This window comes from Lynx canadensis, chromosome E1, assembly GCF_007474595.2.
Source record: "Lynx canadensis isolate LIC74 chromosome E1, mLynCan4.pri.v2, whole genome shotgun sequence".
In the NCBI taxonomy this organism is placed as follows: Eukaryota; Metazoa; Chordata; class Mammalia; order Carnivora; family Felidae; genus Lynx; species Lynx canadensis.
In genome coordinates this window covers 59,478,719-59,500,920 of record NC_044316.2, presented here as the reverse complement: position 1 = coordinate 59,500,920, position 22,202 = coordinate 59,478,719, and the positions used below count along the sequence as shown (strand labels likewise).

Below are 22,202 nucleotides of genomic sequence, written 5' to 3'. Positions count from 1 at the left end.
TCTCGTTGTCTCTGCTCTACGGTCCCTCCGGGGCCTGGGCTCGGGTGGGGCCTCTCGCCAGGGCCTTGCTTGGCACGTGGCGCCAACACGGGAGCCACGGGAGTCTCTTGGGTCGTCAGCCCGAGGTGGTGACCGCCTGTAGGTCACCAGGTGGAGGCGCTGCTCCCGCCCCCCCCCCCCACCCCACCCCAGGCGAACGGTCTACAGCCAGCCAGCGGGCAGGGAGCACCCGGTGTGAGCACTCTGGGCAGCGCCGACCAGACCCCTGTGCTGCCTCTCCAGCTCAGTAGCCCGCGCTGAGCCTTGCCCATAGCTGGGCTTCCTTCCCCCGTTCTCCAGTCTCGGGTGGCCTGTGCCGGCAGCTTTCCAGCTGGTCCGCTCCCGGGTTCAGGTGTGCGGTGCCTCCGTCCTGCTGGCACAACGAGACGCTTAGCCGCGGAAAGGTGAGCTGGCGCCGTTCAGCTTCAGTGGGAGGACGGCGGCCCTGCCCTCCAAAATGGGAGCTGCTCCCCCAGGGGGCGCACGGCCTCCAGCCTCCAGAGGAGGAAACCCGGCAGGCACAGAGTGAGGCTGCCGCGGGGGAGGGGGAGGCGGGGTCCAATCCTGTGCTCCCTGCCCCAGCGACCGCTGTGGGTGACCCTGTGGACCCAACTGCGCCAGAGCCAGGCCCCTCCGCGTGGAGAGCTGGGACCGGGCGGGAGCACGGTGTCATGTGCTCCTGGGAGCGGCGGTGAATCACCCGTACCTTTCCCCTTTTGCAGAGGCAGCTGATTAGCACATTCCAGGGCCTGGATTTGCTGGGAGGCTGTGGGGGTGGAGTCCAAAACCTGGCGGGGCTGCTGGATTAGCAGGCAACTTTGCACACTCAGGGTGGTCAGTTAAGGCTTAGCAGCCCCGGCGTCCCAATCTCCCTCTCTTCCTCTCCCCTGCCCTCCTTCACTTCTCTCTCCAGCTGGCAGGAAGTTACTGCCCTGGTGCACCAGACACCGCTCCCCTGCCTGCCCCCCCCAGGTCCTCAGGCCTCAGAGCCTGCCGGCAGGGACAGGCTGTACAGTGGGCCCTGCACCCAGTCTCCCAATGGGCTCTCTGGCTCCTGTTTTCTGCTGGATAAAAAGCACCGCTAGTCGCACTCCTCGGACTTTTCAAAGTGGGCTTTTTGCATTAAATGTTTTGGTTTGCTTTATTCCTCTAGAAGGTAGAAACCTAACATCGTATAAGCCAGATCGCGGGTTCACACGGGCATCAGGAAGAAAGCCACATGAATACAGGTGTGGTTCTGATGTGGTTACAGGTAGTTAGGGTTTGCCAACCAACATTCTTAGGTGAGACGCTCACAGCCAGCTTCTGACAAAAGGTTCCAAAGTGAGACGCTTCAGGCCAGGCCCACGGTTTAGAGGACGGCTCCAGTGCCCAGGTAAGAATTAAAAGCACATTAAAGGGGCGCCTGGGTGGCGCAGTCGGTTAAGCGTCCGACTTCAGCCAGGTCACGATCTCGCGGTCCGGGAGTTCGAGCCCCGCGTCGGGCTCTGGGCTGATGGCTCAGAGCCTGGAGCCTGTTTCCGATTCTGTGTCTCCCTCTCTCTCTGCCCCTCCCCCGTTCATGCTCTGTCTCTCTCTGTCCCAAAAATAAATAAACGTTGAAAAAAAAAAAAATTTAAAAGCACATTAAATACCTTTCAGGGGAGTCTGTTGTGAATGGGGGGGGGGGGGGCTTTGGGCACCAGTCCCTTCTGTGGCCCAAGCTGAAACCCAAAAGCCAAAACCCCCAAGCTCTCAGCTCACCTCGGTAGGACGGGGCCTGTCTCCAGCCCGAGGCCTGGCCACTCTCGGGAAGGCCTGGGTGGCAGCTTCATAAAGCCTTCTTTCATTTGATCCCCTGAGCAGGGAGGGCAGACAGAACTTTCCACGACACCAGAACAGGCCATCTTCACATCAAAGGAAAGTTTTCTCCTGTAAACACGCCAGAAGAAAGTATACTGACTCCTCCCAGGTGACTAGGAGTTAAGATCACCCAGCACCGTCCTCTGAGCCCTGGAGCTCAGGAACCCCAGGCACCACCCCTGGATTGGGGGCCCTGCAGGGCCTGGCCTGGGAGGAGGCTTCCATGGTGGCCAGGCCCGGCCAGCAGGTAGGGGCTCTGAGACCAGCCGAGAAAAACCTTGTCAGGGCAGGGAGTCTGTCTTAGGCGGTGCCCCATTTCTCCACAGCATTTGGCCCCAAGGCTTTGCACCTAGAGGGTGTTAAATACATTTGTTGATTTGGTTCTGTTGGATGGAGACCAGCCTGGTGATGCAAGGCTGCCGGTGACCAGGTGGCCGGCCCCACCCCCAAGAAGAGTGCCAGTCAGCTTTGGTTCTGTCCTTACTCAGGACTCCAGAGACTCCCCGGGGGCTTCTCGCCAACGTCATGGCTTGAACTGCATCCTCCAATATTCCTAAGTTGAAGTGCCAACCCCCGGGACCTCAGAATGTGATCTCATTTGGAAATTCAGTTGTCATAGATGTGGTCGCACAAGACGAGGTCATTCCGGAGTAGGGCGGCCCCTAATCCAACGACTGGTGACCTTATAAATTTGGACACAGGCACACACAGGGGCAAGGCCGTGTGAACATGAAGGCAGAGATGGGGTGATGTCTCTACAAGCCAGGGAACAAAGACAGACACCAGCAGCCAGGAGGGGGCCTGGATTCTCCCTCAGAAGGAACCAGTCCTGCTGACGCCTTCATCTTGGACTTCCCGTCTCTAAAACCATGAGGCTATAAAGTTTTGTTTTGTTTTTCAATGTTTGTTTATTTTTTTTTTATTTTTTTTTCAACGATTATTTATTTCTGAGACAGAGAGAGACAGAGCATGAACGGGGGAGGGGCAGAGAGAGAGGGAGACACAGAATCGGAAACAGGCTCCAGGCTCCGAGCCATCAGCCCAGAGCCTGACGCGGGGCTCGAACTCCCGGACCGCGAGATCGTGACCTGGCTGAAGTCGGACGCTTAACCGACTGCGCCACCCAGGCGCCCCAATGTTTGTTTATTTTTGAGAGACCGAGTGACACAGAGCAGAGCAACAGAGGGAGACACAGAATCCGAAGCAGGCTCCAGACTCTGAGCTGTCAGCACAGAGCCAGATGTGGGGCTCGAACTCAGTGTCCATGAGATCGTGACCTGAGCCGAAGTCGGCCGCTTAACTGACCGAGCCAGCCGGGTGCCCCGGAAATAAAGTTTGTTTCAGCCCCCAGTCTGGCACTTGGTTACAGCAGCCCAAACACACCCAGCTAGCCAACAGCACGTGCTGCGGGCGCTGCCCCCCCCGATCCCGTGAGCTCCTGGCCCAGCTCTGCTACTGTGTGCAAGGCTCATTTCCACTGGCTCTTCTCCCCACCAAAGTCTCGGCCACCCCTGGACACAGGCTGCTGCGGTGGACTGCCAGCGCCGGCCCAGCCTGCCGGGCATCTTCGACGCATCGCACTGGTTACGTTCTTACAGGGAAGCCCGGACCAGGCAGAGTGCGTACGCCACCCGGGCCGTGACGGCCCTTCCGAGGGGAGCAGACTGAATGCTCCCTCAGGCGTGAGCATGTGTGTCCTTGGCAGTCAGCGGCAGGAGCCTGGAGCCAGAGGAAATGGGGGTGGAGGGCACGGGGCTAGAAGGAAATGAGGGCGGTGTGGGGAGGGCTACCTGGTGGGCCGGGTGGGATGGGCTAGTGGAAGCAGAGACATTTATTTACATTCTAACCTGGGAAGGTTCCCAGCGGGAGGGCAAGGTGGTGCAGGCCCAGCTGGAAGGTGACAGGTGGCAGGGGCGCACATGGGTGGGGCTGGACCTGTGCTGGCATGGTCGGGACCCTGTGCTTCCTCAGATGTGGGCAGCCCCTTGCTTCTCAGGAGGTGGGAGCAGCCACCCCCACCAGACCTCGGGCCTTTTCCCTGAGTTCCCAGGACTGTGGGAGATGCCTGGGCCCTCTCCATGACCTTGGTACCCGCTTGCCGTCCTTATGGGTCCCGTCCTTCTAGTGCCTTCTCCTGCCCTCTGTAAGGCACCTTCTAGGCCCAGCTGTGGGGCAGACAGCAGTGGCCAGGGAGGATCTGACCCCTTTGGCCGGGGCAGAGCGACAGGTGGGCTGAAAGACGAGCCACTAAACATGATCCTGTGTGCAGGGCAGAGCTGCTCTGTTTCAGCCCCTCCCGGTGTGAGCATGACTGCGCAGCTTTATATAGCACTGCGGGCCCTATATAAGAGGGAGGTGGCCTCATCACAGGAGAGCACGGGGCGGCGGTGGCGCAGGAAGAGCCTGTATGCGTTGTCTGATCCGGGCCGGACACGTCCCTCCCCCGAGCAGTAGGGTCCCCGCAAGGTGGACCCACCACAGCCCCCAGGATGCCCAGCAGGACCGGCCGCTACGCCCGATACAGCCCACGACATCGGCGCCGGCGGATGCTGGCCGATCGCAGCGTGCGTTTCCCTAACGACGTCCTGTTCTTAGACCACATCCGCCAGGGTGACCTGGAGCAGGTAGGGCGCTTTATCCGGGCTCGGAAAGTCACCCTGGACACCATCCACCCCTCAGGTGAGCGCCTGTGGGGCCAGCCGAGGGTCTGTGGGGTGTTGGGGGAAGACCTCAGCTTTGACCCCTCCCGCCCTGCCCTGCCCAGGCCTGGCCGCCCTGCACGAAGCCGTGCTCTCTGGAAACCTGGAGTGCGTGAAGCTGCTGGTCAAGTACGGAGCTGACATTCACCAGCGAGACGAGACTGGGTGGACGCCCCTGCACATCGCCTGCAGCGACGGGTACCCTGACATAGCCAGGTGAGAGGGCCAGGCCGGGGGCTTCATCCCAAATGCCCTGACCTCAGGTGGCCTCCAGGATGTGGTCTCCTGAAAGGCGGCCCTGGCAGTAGAGCTAAGAGCCCTAAGAGCTTCTAGGATCTCCTTTCTACCCTGTTGCCTTCCCTAGAGCAAACCAGAAAAGTCAGCCACTGTTTCTGGAGGATAAAGTTTCTTCCTCTTCACCCTTCCTGGAAACATTTTTTTAAAAAGGCGCACGCCAGGACTCCAGCCCGCTACCCCGGGGTTGGGGTGAACATCCTGCAGGCCGCCTTCCCCCCACCACAACCTTTGCACCCCAGGTACCTCATCTCCCTGGGGGCAGACAGAGACGCAGCCAACGACGATGGAGACCTGCCTTCAGACCTCATCGACCCAGACTTCAAGGACCTGGTGGAGCTCTTCCAAGGGACTCGGATGGACTGAGCCCAGCCCTGAACCCCAGGGCTCTGGCCCTCCGGAGAGAAGTTGGGTGCCCACCTCCCCCACGTACGAGGACTTGCCCCACCGGTAGGGGCGGCAGCTGGCCAGGAGCCCGTACCTGGGCACAACCCCCACCCCCCACGCTTCTGGCCTGGCTTTTTCTCCAGGTGAATTTTTTTTTATCGTGACACTTTTTACTTTTTCAATAAACGTCATTCCCCAGCCCCTGGTGGTAGCCTGATTACTGGGCACTGGGCCGTCCCGGTTCTCCCGCTTCCGGTGGTCAGTGGGCCCTGCCATCCCAGCGCCAGGCTTGGGGGTGCAGGGGGCAGCGCCAGGGAAGGGAGCCAGCGTCTCGGAGCTCCGGGGTCTGAGGTCTCTGACCCCGCCGACCCCCGACTCCCAGAACCCCAGCGTCCCCAGCCCTCAGCTCCGCTCCCCTCGGCTCTGCAGCCCCCGCTCCCGCCGCTCCCCCCCCCCCCCCCGGGTACCCCGCCGACCCCGGACCTAACGAAACCGGAGGCGCCCGTACCGCCGTCCCCCGCTCTCTGGCCCCGCCCCCAGCGCCCCGCCCCCGCCCCCAGGCGCGCGCGCCGGTCACGTGCCCCCCGCGCCTGCGCCTGCGCGCGCGGTGGTGGCGTCACTTCCGGCCGGGCCCCAGCTGGCGGCGGCGGCGGTGGCCGAGCGGGCGAGGTGAGGCGGGAGCGGGGGCGGGGGCGGGGGCGGAGGCGGGGCGGGGCGGGCGCGGCCGGGACCCGCCCTGGCTCGGCGGCTCGCGAGGGCAGGGCCCGGGCGGGGTCGCGGAGGGCCGGGACCGGGCGCCCCGCTCCGTCCGCTGCGCCTGAGTCCCTGGGCCTGCTGGCGGGGGGGGGGGGCGCGCATCCCGCCGCGGGCGGTGCGGTGAGGAGGGGGCGTGGGGACGTGGCGGGGCCGGTCCGCACCTGTCCCGGGACGCGGCGCCTGGGTCCCCCCGGGGGAGACGGGCGCGGAAGGGGCAGCGATGGGCCCGCCCTTTCCATTCTCTGAAGCTGCCGCCGCGGTGGTTGACAAATGTCCTGCCTTCCCCCCTTTCCGAAGGGAGCATTCCTGAGGATGCTCCTTGGCTCTTGGAATGCAGCTGGCCAGGCCCCCCGCCGTTTTCCCTGCCCTCCGTTATCCAGCCTTTCCCACAGCCCCGGCCTCCGCAGGCCAGGTGGTGCGGTGCCAGGTGCAGGGTGGAAACGGGGGAAGACGGGCCTGCGTCTGCCCCGCCCTCGGGGAGCTCCCTGGGTTGCAGGGCCTGACCACCGTAGGGGGCTTCCAGAGATGGGGTGGAAGCCGTGTGGGGTCGGCTTTCTAATCACGAAGGCCACCGGGCTGTCATAAACATCAGATGATACGGAGGTGCAAAAGTTGTATTCTCCGCCCAGCCCCAGGGAGACTTCCAAGAAAAGGCTGCCTTGTAGCTGACTCCCAAGGATGAGTCAGATCGTGTTGGGCAGAGGGGACACCTTGAGCAAAGGCCCTGAGGTGTCTGTGGTGAGCAGTGAGGGAGTCCTGGGTAGAGAGCTTTAAGAGAGGAGTGGGAGTGGGGAGGAGAGGAAGCGGGGCGTGGGCTTGATTTGGGGTGAGCTGAGGTTTCCAGGTCACGTGGTGGGGGGTGCACAGCTCGCGCTGGTCTGTTGGCTGGGGATGGGAGCGGCTGCCAGCAGCCAGAAAAGAGGGGGTGGGGGTGGGGCAGTGCTAGGGGCTTGGCCTGAGGGGTCTTCAAGGGAAAGCCCCTGTTGGACGTGGGGTACAGCAGTATTCTGGCTGTTGTTGGGGTAACATCATCTCTAGACGTCTTAGTGGCTGAAACTGTTGAGTACCACGAAGACACAGGATGTGATGGGAAAGCGGAATCTAAGAAAATTTAACATCGGAAATTCTAAAGGAATGCCCACCATTTGCATCACCGATTCTAATTCTGGAATACTCATTGTCACTTTTCTGGAAAACAGAGTAGCATCTTCTTTCCTGTCCTAAAGCATATGGCTGTGGGGGGGGGGGGTGGGGCGGAGAATTTGAGACTGGGTGGCCAGAGGCTGGGCTTTGGGTCCCCCCCCCCCCCACAGTGGCCTGCCTTCCCCTAGGAGGTCTCTGAAGTCCTTGGTTCCCATGGCAGGGCAAGGTACAAAATTCACTCATCTGGAAGACTCCCTCCTTGTCTCTGAGCACAGCCACGTTGACGTCAGGGCTGCCCCGGGACCTGGCAGGGGTGCAGGCAAGGGCAGTGGTGGGCTCCGGAGGGCTCAGGTCGGCTGAGCTGTCGGGGCCTGGCCCTGTCTGCTGCCCCGGAGGCTCAGAGGCTAGGGCTCCTTGGGGTTCAGACTCTGCCTTGCTGGGTGCCGGGCTGCTGTGCCCAGCAAGCCTGTAACCAGCCCGTAGCAAGTGCTTGCTGTGGCTGGCGGTACCGCAGCCTCTTCACATATGCTGGACTTTCCTGGGCCTCTGCCTTCCTCTGAGTGGCTGGCTCTGCATTCGGTGTGTCCAGCACTGTCCACAGTCGTGCTTTGTGGTCAGCAGTGGCCCTTCCGCTCCCAGAAGTGCCCAGTTAGCGCGCTCTTCCTAGGACGGTCCTGTCTGAGGGCGTGTCTGTGGTCCTATTGGATGAGGAGCCACAGAGGTGTCGTTCGAGGTGGTAGCTCCACGTGGTTGTGCTGGGGTCCCGGTCAAGCGGGAGAACCTGGCGAGCCATCTCGGGGGCTGCTTTGGCTTCAGTGGGTTCTCTGAGGTCCGGAGAGGGAGGGATTTCCCTGGAGGCAGCAGAGCAGGGGGTGGATGATCTCCAGCCACAGAATGGTTCTGGGCCCTGCCGTGGGCCCTGCCGTTGGCTTGGATAAGAGTCAAGGCGCACAAAGGGGGCATTCGCGTGTGGTTCTCCGTGGTGATGGCAGCTGGCAGAGACGGCTCTGTTTATACTATGTGTGTGGGTGGGCCCAGCAATGGGTGACACCTAAAGAAATGGACTGGGGCCAGATTGAGGGCTTGATGGCTTTAGAGGGCCCAGGGCGTGCAGGGTGGGGAATTATTTGGGGAGGGGAATTAGGACAAGGGTGGGGGATAATGGTGCAGCTGGCTGTCGTGTTGTGGGGGGTGGTAGATGGAGGAGGGGCGGCTGCAGATGGGAAGAGGTGATGAGGGTGAGCGAGTGGCGGGTCACTGTCTTTTCTGTCTCCAGGAAGGCACCAGGCTCCTGGTCTCTTTCCAGGAGAAGTCTCTCAGTGTCCCCGAGTCTTGCCGGGTGGCAGGACCCGGGGGGGGGGGGGGGGGGGGCGGGGCAGTACAAGGTCTTGGTGGTGAAGACCCAGGGCCCGAAGCTGAGCTCTGGAGGGAGCGGGAGGACCCAGATGTTCCTGGGAAGACGGGTTGGTAGGACCTAGGCTGTGGCCGTCAGCTGGGTGGGGTGTGATTTTCTGCTGCAGAAGGAGGCGGAAGGCGGCGCCCATAAATGTTATATTAGCCTCGTTCTTCAAGTCCCCAGGGGGTGAGAACCTGCTGACTGTGTGGCCAGTCCTGTCTTTCCAGAGTAGCAGAAACCTCCTTAGCTAAAGTAGGATGTCCGTACAGGCGGGCCTTTGCTGACAGATGCACAGCCCTGGGACAGGGAACTGATGTGACCTCATCCTGCTCCTGGTTTGGTCAGGAAGCCCAGCAGGCAGTGGGGCCGGGTCCCTGGTGTGGGGACCGAGTGCTTTGTGGGTCCAGGGCTCTGGTCTCAGGCACAGCCCTGCGGGCCCGCTGCTCTGGGCCCAACCCGGGTTTGGCCTTAGGTCTGCAGGGACAGGGGAGCTGGTGAGGTGTCCAGAGAACCCCATTAGGCACGTGCCTGCAGGCAGGGCGACCGGAGCCAGGAGGGGGTGAGCACCTGAGTTAGCCCGAGAGGGTGAGTAGGAGGCCCTGAGATGACGCCACAGTGCCCACAAAGGCTGGGTGGCCCCCAGAGGCTGTGGCCAGAAGAGGCAGAGGCTGCCGTGCGGGGAGAGGCCCGAATTGGGGCGGGTGAGGCTGGGAAGGCAGGTGCCCTGAGCAGTGGCCTCCGGGGTTGAGGAGAGCAAAGTACAGGAGGAGAGGGGGGCCTGGCTGAGGCGGGGGGCCATCCTGTGGCAGGACCGGAGCTTCCCCGCCGTGTCCCACTGCCGATAGCCCCCCGGGTCGACCAGCGCACCCTTAGGCCCGAGAGGGCTCCCTCTTTGCTCTGGTGTTCCAGGGGCCGGCGCCTGGGAGACAGGACCAGGGCAGGGGGGCCCCTGAGTCCAAGAAAGAAGACGTCACTTTGTGAGGGAGGGGCACGGGGTTGCACGCACCCTCCAGGAAGCTGGTTCTGTGCTTTTTTGTTGTTGTTCTTGCTCTGCCGCGTGGGCTTGCGTTCAGCTGTGCGGGTGTTCAAATGCCTGATCATTGGTGAGACGGCGAGCGAACCGGAGAGCGGGTGTCCACAGCGTCCCGCCGCTCCAGCCCTCGGGGAAGGCCTGTAGCTGCACGCTGGGGCCGCAGGGGCGGGGGCTCTTGCGTTCAGGGCCCCCTCCGTCCGCCCCTGGCACCTAGGCTTGTCCCGTCCCGAGGCCAGGCCTGGGACCGGCCCCGTGTGGGCAGTAGGCGGCATCCTCACCCTGTGCTGTGTCGTCCACCAGAGAGGGAACCCTGTCCAGCTGGCTGGTTTTAGAGCGAGCCCGAGAGTAACCCCCGCCCGGGGCTATGGCCGCAAGCAGGCGGCACCCCAGGGTCTCGGTCCCTCGGTCAGGCCCAGCTGCTGCTTCCAGGCTCGCACCTTTACCCCGGCCCTCCTTCCCCGTTGGGTTCTGTGTCCGGGGCCCCAGTTCACTCGCGCCCCGGCCTCTGGGACCAGGAAGCTCCGGCTCTGCTCGGCTCCTCACTGAGGAAGCACGGCCCCGCAGACAGGGAACCAGGCTCAGTGCAGACAGCCCCCGGGCCCCGCAGGCAGTGAGGGCGGAGGTGGGGTTCACTGGGATGGTGGCAGCCCTTTCCCGCAGGCCCATGCTTCCCTGACAGGTGTCCCGGGACTCTGGAAAGGGGGCATCTGGGCTCTGCTGCCGGCGCCTTCCCAAGCTGCCTGACTGCGGGGGAAGGGGCTCCCTGGGTCGCGGGGGCCCAGGCGTGGGGATCTGCCCAGAACCGAGGCTGCTCTGAGCGCAGGTGCCGGCTGCTGGCCCCCAGCCTCCACGTGCTTGACTCTGCCCACACTGGGGCTGCGCCCCAGCCTTGAGGGACCCCGGTGGGCAGCTTGAGGGAGGAGGCGCGACTCTGTCCCACCTCTGGGGTCTGGGCTTCTCTTCTAGAGGCCGAGGGGACCCGGCAGCGGAGCGTGAGGACCAGACACCCCCGCGATGACCAGGTGGGTCTCGGGTTGTGGAGCGGCCTCGCCCAGGGGTCCGGGGGTGGGCCCCACTCTGCCCCCAGCCCTTCCTCACGTGCTGGGCACCCCCCAGTTCCCCCGTCTCCAGAGTCGTCTACAACGGCAAGAGGAACAGTAGCCCCCGCTCTCCCCCCAGCAGCAGCGAGATCTTCACCCCAGCCCACGAGGAGAATGTGCGCTTCATTTATGAAGGTACGCGGGGCACCGCCAGCCGGGAACTCTCCAGAACCCCCCTCTTGCCATTCCGGGATACGGGCTCTCCCCTGGCCTTCAGGGGCCCGGCAGCTGGGGTCACTGGGGACTTGTCTGGTGAGGAGACCCGGTCCTTGTAGTGGGAGGCGGGCAGCTCCTAGGACAGGCCCCATTTGGAGCGGGCCAGGTTTACTTGAGGACAGGGGACCGTTGTGGAAGACGGGCAGACAGTGCCCCCCAGGAGGACCCAGGGGTGTCCAGAAGTGTGGCCGGGGCATATGAGCGTGAGCGTGATGAGTGTGCCAGGAGGCGGGAGAGGCCCAGAGCCTCCTGGAGGAGAGCTGCCGGGTCCCGTGTGTTGGGTCCCGCGTGTCTCGTGTCGAGGGGCGGAGCTCTGAGGGCTGGAAGGGGCGAGGGCGCTGAGCGCGTGGGCTCCGCCTGCCACCGCCCGGTGCGCTGGGGGATCTGACGTCCTCCCTGCTCTCCGCAGCCTGGCAGGGAGTGGAGCGAGACCTGCGGAGCCAGATGTCGGGCAGCGAGCGGGGCCTGGTGGAGGAGTACGTGGAGAAGGTCCCCAACCCCAGTCTGAAGAGTGAGTGGGGAAGACGACCCGGGAGGGAGGGGCCCGGCCAGGGGCCCCGCGCCGCGGAGGGTGGAGGGCGGAGGGCAAGAAGGCTGCCCACTCACGACGCGGTTTGGCAGCACGGGCCCGGGCCCAGGGCTTCCAGAGGCAGGTACGGGATGGGGGGCCCGGGCCCGGTCTCCCATCTGTGCCACCGTTGACCGCCCCGTTCCCTGACAGCCTTCAAGCCCATCGACCTGGGTGACCTGAAGCGCCGGAGCACGCCTGACGCCAAGAAGTCCTGAAGCCGGTGTTCCCTCCCCACCCCCCCACCCCCCTGCCTCTGGGAGAACCGGGTGCCACCCGATGTTGGTCTCCCGTGGGCTCAGTTCCTGGGAGGGGGAGGGGCCGTGTGCCCAGGGGGCTGTCAACCCCAGGACCGGGAGGGGCACGATTGGTGGCCAAGGCCTGCCCTTCCTCCCTGAGCCCCCTCCTTTCCTCCTAGGGGGTCTCGAGCTGCCCCTGCCCCTGGGCGGGTCTGGGCCCTGCCAGCCCCTGCTCTCCCTGTAGTTGTCTCCTCGGAGCTGCCTGCCCCCACCCCAGGGCCTCGGCTCTGACTCCCCTCCACCTCCCGTCACCTTCCATTGCCCCCACCCCCTGCCCCCCGGCCACTTCCAAGGTCACGAGGGAGACCTGGGGGGCCTGTGCCGTCTCCCAGGCTGGTGGTACTGGGCTGGCCTTGGCCCTGAAGTGGCCAGGAGGCAGGACAACGGTGGCCCTTCCATACCTGTTGTAATCCCTATCAACTCCTGCTGCTTCTCTGGCCTGGACACGTTGGGGAGCATCTAATTCTTCACCCCACTGTCCAGACTGGCCCTGTCCTTCCCTGCATCAGCTTCGGGTTGGCACCAGCCCTCTGGGCCTGGGATGTTGCGAGCACCCGCTCAAAAGGGGTCCTGGGCAACCAGGCCTAGCCCCTTGTTGTCTGTGGCTCTGTGGCCACAGCAGCCCCCTTGGGCAGGGGTATGAGGCTGGCCTTGGCCCTGTGCTGTGTGCTGGGACGGTCACCAGGGCCCCCCTTTCTTCCTATGCTCTCCAAAAGCGAAGTGTCTGTGACTGAAGCCCAAGGACCAGTGAATAAAGGCGGGTGGCGCTGGATCGGCCCCCCTTGGTCTGTCAGGCCCCTGTCCCAGCAGCCCACGCGGGGCTGGAGGTCCAAGGTCACGGTCCGGGCGCCAGAATCCAGAAATTTCATCTGATCCCTGGGATCCTCTAGGGGGGGTTCAGGCCTCCTGGGGGGCCGTGGGAGGTGGACGTGGGGCTTTCTGGAGGAGAGATCGGTTGGGGTGGCTCTATGCTCTTCAGGGGACCATCCTCTTAAGGGCAGGGCCCTGCAGGCAGCAGCCTCCCTCTGCAGCCCTGAACCTCCGTGCTGGACCCCGGAGGGAAGTGGCTTCGCTGCTGTTCAGATGAAGGGGTGGCCGTTGAGCCCCGAGAGAGACCCAAGTGCACTTGACCTTCAAACCTGGAAAGCCCTGGCAGGCCAGGCCCAGATAAGCCAAACTGGAATTTATTTTGGGAACACTGTTTCCTGGAAGAGTATTCTGGGGCCCTACAGGTGGCTCCAGGAGGCATCTTCTCCGGTGGGGGGAGGGGGGCTCCCCGGGGAAGGGGCACAGGAAGGACAGGTCATGCAATAAACAGCCGCCTTGGCTCGCTGCCAGTGGGCGCTGGCTGGTGCCAGGCCCTGAGCCAAGCCTCTAACCACGTGGCCTTGTTTGCTCCCTGGGGACCCGTGGGGTGTTTTGCAGAGGGTTTGAGTGCCCGCAGCTACCCTCCCTGGCCTCGTGCACTAGTGGTGATAGCCGTGGACCCGTACACCCCACCACTGTGTGTGGGGGGACCACAGGACACCCCCTCGAAGCCTTTTTCACTCTCCACGTCCCTGCAAACTTAGCTTTTCTGTGAAATGGAGGCCCTCAGCCTGTGGTGTCTGCCCAGAGCACCTGGGAGCACCTGGGAGGTGGGTGGCTCGGGGGGCAGGGGACGGGTGGGGGCAGGGCAGATCGGAGGAGGCATGCCGGCTAGGTGTGGAACCACCCCTTCCCTAACTTGGGGTCCAGGTGTCCATTTGGAGATTATGACCGGTGGATGAGGACTCTGTGGTCATAAAGGGGGTCTTGGGACCAGGGGGGAAGGGGCAGACATGGGGTGGAGGGATGCTAGCTAGTGGGAGGTGGTGGTTGGGCAGAAGTCCTCCCTGTTGGCCTGGCCCAGCCGTCTGGTGGGCATGGGTCCTCTGGGCTGAGCCCAGCCCCAGCTGTGCTGACACCTCCCTGTCCGAGGTGCCTTCACCAGCGTTGTGCGGCTGACTACGAGTGGCTGGAGACGCCTCACCTCGGAACAGTGAGGGCAGCGGGCAGCGTGGTGGGCCAGGGCTGCGTCTGTTTCTCCACGTTGTATGCTGCACGTGTGTACGTCATTTCATTCGATGTCCGTGACTCCGTGGGGCAAGTTTTATTACCCTAGTTTCACGAATGAAATGGCCTCCTATAAGAGACTGCCCTAATTCAAGTTTTAGGACTTTAGTTTTATCAGAATTTTAATTTAGTAAATATTGAGCATGTTCATGTGCCTTGAGCATGAACAATAACCCCCAGTCCACATCCCTCTTATCTAAATGCATTCTCGGTGGGTCACAGACTCAGGATGGGAAAGCAGAGTGCATCAGCTGCCTCTGCTTGACACGTTCCTTAAGTCTTAACAGCTGCCCTGCCCCATTTTGGCATTGAGGACCCTGGGGTGCTTCAAAGTGGAGTTTCCCACACTCTGGATTTGGCCAGTCACCTCCTTCTGCTAACGGGCTCCTCTGTCCCCTGTGTTTCTGTAAACTGAAGTGAGATACAGAGACCTGATGGGATTCATAGGAAGAGACCTTGGATGTAATATCACTTTGGCTGCTAAAGTTGAGAAAGGACTGTAGGCAGTTTCAGGGTAGAAGGAGAGAGACCTATTAGGGCTATCTCAGTGAACTCTAGAAAGAGGAAGCTGGGGGTGGGGCAGTGAGGAGCTCTGTGGATTGTGGGATTTGAGGTGTTACGTGGGAAGATGGGTCCAAAGTGTGGATATGAGAGAGCCACAGGGGCTGGAGATAAAATTGGGAATCATCTAGAAAGATAGTTTTCACAGATTGATGAGAGGAGGAGAAATGTGGCCTGGTCCCTGGGCAGGGCCGTCAGGGAGGGGAGGAGGAAGCAGGAAAAGGGACTGAGCAGAGGAAAGGTCAGAGAAAGAGCAGGCAGGGGGACGATCTGGGGCTGAGGCTTGCCAAAGTGTCCAGGAAGAGGTTGAGGCAGCTCAGAGAGTGGACCAGAGCAGCCCTCTGTCTTCTCCCACCCCTCCCCCACCCACAGGCAACCCTTTTCAGCTCTTCAGCTGGTACTTTGACTTGTATTTCTAAGTAGCAAACATATGCTGTTCCTTCTTGATTTTCCACTACACACATACGCCGTTCCCATCCACTATTCTTCCTAGACAGTTCTTTTTTTTCTCCCCTACCTTTGGTTACATCAGTGTTGAGTATTTACATTATGACGTCTATGTTTGTATTTGAAGCTGAACCATGTGGTAAACTGTGATTGTTTTTCTGTCCTGCCCAACTTTTTGTTTTCCTTGAAGTTATTAATTGCCTTCTTTTTTTCATTTGCTTAGTTTTCTATGTACTAACACTAATTAAGTCCTGAATTCTCCACCAGGTCATTTAAATTTCCCCTTGGTTTAGTCACTTTGGTCCTCTTGAGGGTGTCTCGCCTGGAGCTGTCTGCCCCCCACCTAGTGATGCACTCTGGTGCAGAGCTGCCATCCTGGGGAATGACCCCTCAACTCTCCTAGGTTTGATCCCTGTTTATTGTAGTCTAGGTATTCTCTTTCTTTTTCTTCACACTCATTTTAGTAGCGCGTATGTACACACACATGCATGTGCACACAGGCAAGGCAGTACCCATGTGTTCTTTGGGGGTAAGGCCTGAGGTGAAGGACTGTGGTAGCGATGGGGAAGGCACAGGGCCTGGAGTGTTCATTCTCCTGGGCAGAGAGAGGCGGGGGTGCTGGGCTGTGAGAAAGTGGGTTTCTCGAACCACCCCCTCCTCCCTACTTGCAGGGCTGCCTGGTCAGAGCCAGTGTTTATTGGCTGGGCAGGTCCAGCCCCTGCCAGACCTCCGCCTCCACCCTCAGCTCTACCGGTCTGCTCCAGTTCCCGTGGGGACAGGGACAAGGGTGAAGGAGGATAAGGGCAGAGGGAGTCAGGATAGGGAGGGCTGTCAGGAGGCCACTAGGTGAGTGGCACACTCCCCAAGGCAGTCACCACCCCTGAGCTCAGCTGGCGTGAAGGAGAGCTTACGCCCTCCTTGTGCCCACGCAGGCTTCCGGGCATCAAGGGCTGGCAGGGGTGCCCTGTGGGCAGGGGCTTGGGAGGCCCTGGCACAAGGGGTAGCCTGAAGCCTCAAGGTCAAGGCCCTCAGTCTTCCAGCTGCATGGCTGGCACTGCCCACCAGTCCTACAGAGGCACAGTCGGCTCTGCAGACTGCCATCAATCAGTAACGCTGGAGACCCCCCCTGGGCCACGCAAGAGCTCAATCTCCCCTAACTTGTCTCCAGCACCTCCCTGACCTCCCCCCCCCCACTTCCCTCCCTGTCACATCCGGGCCTGCGGTGGGTGTGGGCAGCACAGGGTGAAGGCCCCCTTGGGAGGGCCCCAGTGCCTGGCGGGTGAGTAATTTTATTTACCTTTCCTGAGAGGCCTTCTGTCCTCTCATTTTCTCCAATTAGCCCCGCTCTGCCTGAGCAGCTCCAGCCCACGTGGCCTGTGGGGGCTGTGGGCACCCCACACCCTAGAGCTCAGTGGTCACCTCCCAGGTCCTTGAGGCAGGGACACCTGGCAGGCTGGTTAGCTTGTGCTCTCTGTTCCTCTGGCTCCTTTCTCCTCTGACACACAGCCCAACAGGTGTCACCGCACTGGCTGCATGGGCACTCAGGAGGGGTGACCACAATCCCCACACTCGTTCCTCCTCCCGCACTTGCCTCCATTCCCCGTCAGATACACTATCCCCAAGATGGCAGCCTTGACCTTGGGGTGCTCCCCAAGCAATTGGGTTCCCCACCTGAGTGCACCGCCTGGTTCTTCCTGTGTAGGACACTCCACTCTTCCCTGGTGAGCACCAGCCCTTGCTGCCTGCCAAGCAGGGTGCCCACCCATCATGCCACGGACAGTGTCCTTGCTGCACTCACTTGGGTGGAGCGGGTCGGGCTTCTCTGCTAAGCGATGACGTCAGGACGGCGCAGAGGTCTTGGGAAAATAGTGCTGCTGCCATCACTCAGACCGTTTCAATTCTGGGGGGTCCGTTCCTCCCCACTTCATCTGCTAAATGGTCTGTGAATTGTTGGGGTTACAGCCGGGATCGAGTAGCGGCCAGTGGAGGACATCCGGTTCTGGATTGTCTGCCGATGCCCCCATCGGGCCTGAGCTCAGCCCTGGCTCCAGGAGAGAGCCCGAGGTATTCGCGCGGGGTTGGCGGAAGGAGTGTGGTGCCCGCCGACTTCCCTCCGCCATCGTCTGCCCCTTCACACCCCTCCGCTGGCTGATGGTGACCCTCTGGGGGTTGGGAGCCAAAACGAATGGGCCGGCCCCTCGGGCCCAGGGTGTGGGCGAGCCCCACCTAAACCAGCATGGGAGGGTGGCTAGAAACTGCTCCGGTGGGGACGGGAAGGGGCGCTGTCAGCCACCGCTCGCGCTTTGGGACCCCCCTCAGTGGTCCCAGCTCCAAGTTATCGGGAAAATGGGGGGCTCCCAGAGGCAGCACACCAGCTGCAGTCCTCATCCAAGGCTGCTCCCTTCCGTGGGGAGGCCCTGGGCCCGGCCCCGCCCTCTCTTTCAGCCCAGCTCCCCACGGGGTGCGGCCGCTACTCAGACTCTTTATTGTTGGAGGGTACACACGTCCTTAAACACCGGCTACACCGGCAGCGCTCACAGAACGGCTTCCCGTCACACCCCGCCCCCCCCCCCCAGCACAGGGCAGAAGGGAGGCTCTCAGACCTCCCACACCGGGGCACGGGTGGACGGTGGGGCCGCTGTCCGGCTCCCGTCCCTCCAGCCTGGGCTCCGGCTGGGTCAGCAGGGCCCTCTCTCAGCACCCGAGTGCGGCCTCGGCCGGGACCCCCGGGGGCGTTAGAAGGGGCTCTCGGCCAGCCCAGGGAGGCTGCTGACCCGGCAGGTCTCCGCGGAGGGGTCCCGGCCGGCCCCGTTGCTGCCGCCTCCGCCCCCGGAGAGCAGCAGCTTCGCGCTGGGGGGGCGGCCCCGGGGCCGGGCGGAGGCGGGGGGCCTGTGCACGTGGCGCTGTTCCCGCAGCGAGTTGCCCACGTGCCAGCGGTGCCAGCGCCGCAGCAGCTCCGACTGCACCTGGGGGGCGGGGGGGCGGGGCAGGTCGGGCCAGCCTTGAAGGACCTCCCAGCCTTGAAGGACCGGCCGGCGGCCCGGGTGTAGACAAGGTGGGCTGCACCACCACGGGCCCCTGGGGTCTTCCGGTTCCCGGGCCCCCCTCTTCACCGCGCACGCCCCCGGGCACCAGGCCGAGGCTGACCATCTCGGGGGGGGGGGCAGCACCCGGCATCACGGGGACCGTGGCCAGTGAATGCAGATGGATGTGGGGGGTGCCCCCTGCACGGGTGAGGCCAGGGCGCCCAAGCTCCCCTCCGACCCCAACCGCAGGCCGGGTCCCAGACCTCCCCGCCTACCTACCTCCTTATTGAGGAAACAGTATAGAACAGCCACCAGCAGGCCCTGGAGAGAGGAGGCAGTCAGGGCCTCACCCAGGCCCGGAGGGGGCCGGGTGGTTACAGGGGGCAGGGCGGGCACCTGGAAGGAGCTGAGGAAGAGGTCGAAGAAAAGCTTGGCGGAGCGCAGGGTCCCCTGGGCGTGCTCGTCCGTCACGAAGGCAAACACCACCTCGTGGACGCCCAGCAAGGGGATGAGGGTCAGCGTGGACTTCGCCAGCCTGTGGGAAGGAGCCTGAGCCGCCGGACCCAGCCCTGCCCGCTGGGGCCCTGGTGTCCCCCGCGCCCCCAGCCCTCCCGCCTCCTCCTGGCCTCGGGGTCCGTAAGCTGCCCGCACCCACCGGAACTTGTAGTCGGTGTAGCGCATCTGGCGGGCTCGCAGCTTGGCCACGAGGACGCGGAGGACGCGGGTGAAGATGAGGAGGTTGATCTGTGTGTGGAGGGCAGAGCTCAGGGCGGCCCCTCCTGTCACTGGCGGCCGCGCGGCCCGGGGTCGGGCACCGGCTGGTGTCCCAGCCGAGGGCCAGGGCCTCCCCCCCTGCGGCCAACAAGGTTGTCCGCCTCCTCAGGCCCCCGGGGCCCACCCAGGAGGAGGGGGCGGGGGCCAGACGCCGGCAGCCTCCGTACCCCTCCCCGTGCCTCACTTCCTCACCAGGATCGCCAGGAAGACGGGGAAGCGCAGGATCCACCAGAAGCCCATGTTATCGTTGCTCGTCCAGCACCTGCAGGGCGGGGCCGGCTCAGGTCCCGCCAGCACCCCCAGCACCCCCTCCCCCCACCCACGGGGGGGGGGTCTAGTCAGTGCCTTGGGAGAGGAAGGGGGAGGGCCGGAAGTGACCCCCATCCTTGGGCAGGCTCGCTCCCCGCGCCCCCCTCTGACTATTGACTCCGCCCACAGTGCCGTCAGGCCACCACCCACACACCCGGCCCAGCACCCTGCGGCCGCCCCCAGCCCTGTCCTCTGGCCGGCCCATACTCACTGGATGTTCTCAAACAGACACTTGACCACAGCCCAGGGGATGACGAAGAGCATGGGGGCACCTGTGGGGAGGGGGCGGCTGTGGTCCCGTGGCCCCGGCCGGCCTGCCCCCCCCCCGCTCCGCCCCGCACCGGCCTACTCACCCCAGCCGAGGCCCAGGTAGAGGGCGAAGAAGCTCCTCTCCGGGAAGGCGGCGAGGCCCAGCAGGCTGTGCAGGTACACGCCCTCCACCAGCAGCCAGCAGTAGTTGGCCACGATGCCGTACTGCATGAACACCGCGGCCACCCGGCAGCCGGCCACTGCCTGGCCGCAGGGGCGGTGTGAGCTCGGGTCCCGCGGCCGCCTGCCGCCCTGGGGCCGGGAGGCCCGGAGGCCCGGTGTGGGTGCTCACCCCATCACTCAGCCAGACGCTCACGCTGAGGTCGTCGCCGATCTTCTGACTGTATCGGGTCTTGAGCAGCGTGTCGATGACCAGCACGGAACTGGCCTTGAGCACGAAGGACGCGAACAGGTTTGCGTGGATGTAGTTTCGGGTGCAGTGCAGCTTGCTGTGGGGACAGCGAGTCGCTGCCTGCCCGCCGGCCCGCTTCCCTCGGTGGGGGCGGAGGGGGGCCGGGCAGGGTGGGCGGGCGTACCTGAGGCCCAGCAGGGTGGCGAGGGCCAGGAGCAGGGCCCCCAGGGAGAGAGAGTACCCCACCGTGTACATCACCTGGAAGCTGTTGTACATCTTGGCCACCTCCTTCTGCAAAGCGCGGTGGCCGGTCAGGGCTGGGGCGCCGCCGCGCCCCGCCTCCCGCCCCCCCCTCCCCGGGGCCCCGCCGCGCCCGCCCACCGCGGGCTGACCTGGACCTCAATCTCGTCGTCGTCCATCTGGCACTGAGACGCATTCCGCCACGGCTGCCCCCGGGGCCCGCGCACCCACTGCCCGTCAGGCCCGCACTTCTTGAAGACGAGGCGGTGTTGCACTGGAGGGGCAGGTTCCGGTCAGCCCCGGCCCCTGGCGCCCGGCCCCTCGGCCAAGCCCCGCAGCCCCTCCACAGTTACCTTTGTGGTGCCAGGGCAGGTACCAGGGGCAGGAGATGTTGGCCGTGGTGTTGGGAGGGGTGTCCGGCCAACAGGAATACTTGTCGAAGGTTCTGTTACAGACCAGCTCTGCGAGGCAGAGCAGGGCGGGCTGGGAGGGGCCCCTCAGCAGGGCCCGGCCTACGCGGCCGTCCGTCCTGCCTCCTCTTAGAAGCCCCTGCCTATCATCCTCTGCTCCCCAGCACGCAGCCCTCCCCCACTCCCCTTGCACACCTGCCGTCTCCAACGTGCCCCAAACCCACCCGGGCTCGTCCCTCTTCCCAGCGCCCCCTTGCAACGCCTCCCTCTCTGGGGGCCGAACCCCTCTCTGTGGGCTTCCTTCCAGGGTCCAGCCCCGAGTCTGTGGCTCACATCCCCTTTCCCTCGGCCCAGCACGGGCTCCCTCCCTCCATCGGACAACGGCTCTGGCTCTCGGCCTCCCTCCCGGTCTGCCCTAATCCCTCGCTGTGCCCCGGGTGACCCTGAGTGACCCTCAGAACTTATGTGCCCCTGTCCCTGCCTGCGCCGCACGACGGCCCATCTCCCTCTGCACCCGGGCCTCGTGTGGGCTGCCTCCCTCACCACCCCATCTGCCCACTGGGCCTGAAGCTCCATGGGGGCAAAGACATGACCCCTGGGACCAGCAGCGGACCGGGGGGGGGAGGGGGAGGTGGGGGACTGTGTAGCTCCTAGTTCTGGACCGTTTCTTTTCTTTCCTGGTGTGTGGCCTTGAATAAGTCGCTGACCGGCCTTTCCGCAGCTCCCCTATAAACGGGGGGAGGGTGGGCAGGGGGGCAGGAATGGTGAAAGGCTAGGGGCTCACCGGTGGGGGGGGGCAGCAGGCTCAGGTTGTAGAGACACTGATCACCGTACAGCTTCCACTTCTCAAACAGGAAGTCCATCACCTGGGCGGAGGGGGCCTGTGGCTGGGCGGACAGGTGAAGGGACAGGGGACAGGACTGCATCAGCGGGAGAGGCAGGCCGGTGGGTGGGAGCCCGGGGGGGCTGGCGGGGCGTCTGGCCGTGGTGCTCACCTGGCAGGCCAGCAGCAGCAGCAGCGGGAGAAAGTGGGGGCGGTGTGGCCGGGCGGGGGGCATGCCTCTGAGCGGCCGCCCCCCACATTTGGCTGGGACCGCGCGGCTGGGGCAAAGCGGTCCTCCTGGGCACGCACGCTCCTCTGGGGAAGTCGGGTCGAAGCAGCGGGGTCTGCGGAGGGACCCCCACGGGTGAGGAGACCCAGCTGGGCTCCGCTGCGACCAGAGGGGTTTTCTTCTTCCCTGAAACCGCCCCTCTGAGCCTCTGGTCCTGTTGATGAAGTGGGAGCCGGGAGGGAGAAGATGCCAGAAGTCGCTCTTGGCCAACGACAGGGTTGGGGTCCGGCCCGGTGCCAGGAGGTGCTGCCCAGGGTCGTGGAGGCTGTGCTGTCTCCCCCGGGGGGAGCTGGGTTTCCCACGGCTGGTGGCTGTCTGTCTTGCAGCTCTGACAGGCCCGGAGGTCTCCCCGCCCCATGCTGGTGGCGGTCACCATCCTGCCTGACGACAAAGCTGCTCGAAGCAGCCTCCCTGGCTACCCACCTCCTCCCTTCGGCCCTTGCCATCCTCCCTACCTATTCTTAGCCCCTGGGAAAGGCAGCTTGCCAGGCCGCGGCGGGGTGCCAGGGCCATCCATCACAGTGCCGTGGCTATCCAGGTGGCCCCAGGCCAGCTCCCAGCCTCGTCCAGGGGCCGGGAGTGCCGGGCACATGCCTAGGATGGTCCCTGTCACACACGTGCCCTCTTCCCAGGACTGGGGTGTCGAGGGGTACCCTCTGGGCCCCACCCAAGGCTCAGGCCTGGCTTCCTGGATCCCCTGGGGCACATAATGCAGGTGGCTGGCTGCCCAAGCTCGGGACCCCCCCCCCCCCCCCCGTGGTGGTGCCTGCAGGGGGTGCCCTGGGCCTGGCCTGAG

The 22,202-nt window shown here is 63.9% G+C and overlaps 3 protein-coding genes across 3 annotated transcripts; 2 read left to right on the top strand and 1 right to left on the bottom strand.

The window, feature by feature from the left end:
• The first annotated feature begins 4,370 nt into the window (after positions 1 to 4,370).
• Positions 4,371 to 5,240, top strand: PPP1R27 (protein phosphatase 1 regulatory subunit 27). The gene is made up of 3 exons (XM_030296765.1): positions 4,371 to 4,560; positions 4,646 to 4,796; positions 5,117 to 5,240. The coding sequence occupies exons 1-3, from the start codon at positions 4,371 to 4,373 to the stop codon at positions 5,238 to 5,240; spliced, it is 465 nt and encodes a 154-aa protein (XP_030152625.1).
• Positions 5,241 to 5,872: 632 nt separating this feature from the next.
• Positions 5,873 to 13,150, top strand: MCRIP1 (MAPK regulated corepressor interacting protein 1). Its single transcript, XM_030295851.1, has 5 exons — positions 5,873 to 5,930; positions 10,556 to 10,611; positions 10,706 to 10,824; positions 11,315 to 11,416; positions 11,627 to 13,150. The coding sequence occupies exons 2-5, from the start codon at positions 10,604 to 10,606 to the stop codon at positions 11,689 to 11,691; spliced, it is 294 nt and encodes a 97-aa protein (XP_030151711.1). The 5' UTR covers positions 5,873 to 5,930; positions 10,556 to 10,603; the 3' UTR covers positions 11,692 to 13,150.
• A 696-nt stretch (positions 13,151 to 13,846) lies between these two features.
• On the bottom strand, positions 13,847 to 21,944 carry GCGR (glucagon receptor). Its single transcript, XM_032591103.1, has 14 exons — positions 21,290 to 21,944; positions 21,079 to 21,181; positions 20,238 to 20,345; positions 20,037 to 20,158; positions 19,829 to 19,935; positions 19,585 to 19,741; positions 19,337 to 19,496; positions 19,195 to 19,255; positions 18,867 to 18,936; positions 18,556 to 18,644; positions 18,297 to 18,435; positions 18,180 to 18,221; positions 16,673 to 17,840; positions 13,847 to 13,911 (listed from the first exon to the last, which is right to left on the bottom strand). The coding sequence occupies exons 1-13, from the start codon at positions 21,350 to 21,352 to the stop codon at positions 17,610 to 17,612; spliced, it is 1,452 nt and encodes a 483-aa protein (XP_032446994.1). The 5' UTR covers positions 21,353 to 21,944; the 3' UTR covers positions 13,847 to 13,911; positions 16,673 to 17,609.
• Between the last annotated feature and the right edge of the window lie 258 nt (positions 21,945 to 22,202).

Coding starts and splice junctions, on each gene's coding strand:
- MCRIP1 (XM_030295851.1), top strand. Junction 10,825..11,314: donor TGTGCGCTTCATTTATGAAG/GTACGCGGGGCA, acceptor TGCTCTCCGCAG/CCTGGCAGGGAGTGGAGCGA. Junction 11,417..11,626: donor CCCCAACCCCAGTCTGAAGA/GTGAGTGGGGAA, acceptor GTTCCCTGACAG/CCTTCAAGCCCATCGACCTG.
- PPP1R27 (XM_030296765.1), top strand. CDS start 4,371: ATGCCCAGCAGGACCGGCCGCTACGCCCGATACAGCCCACGACATCGG. Junction 4,561..4,645: donor GGACACCATCCACCCCTCAG/GTGAGCGCCTGT, acceptor TGCCCTGCCCAG/GCCTGGCCGCCCTGCACGAA. Junction 4,797..5,116: donor GGGTACCCTGACATAGCCAG/GTGAGAGGGCCA, acceptor TTTGCACCCCAG/GTACCTCATCTCCCTGGGGG.
- GCGR (XM_032591103.1), bottom strand. CDS start 21,352: ATGCCCCCCGCCCGGCCACACCGCCCCCACTTTCTCCCGCTGCTGCTG. Junction 20,346..21,078: donor CCTGCTGCCCCCCCCCACCG/GTGAGCCCCTAG, acceptor TCTGCCTCGCAG/AGCTGGTCTGTAACAGAACC. Junction 18,436..18,555: donor TACACCGACTACAAGTTCCG/GTGGGTGCGGGC, acceptor TCCTTCCCACAG/GCTGGCGAAGTCCACGCTGA.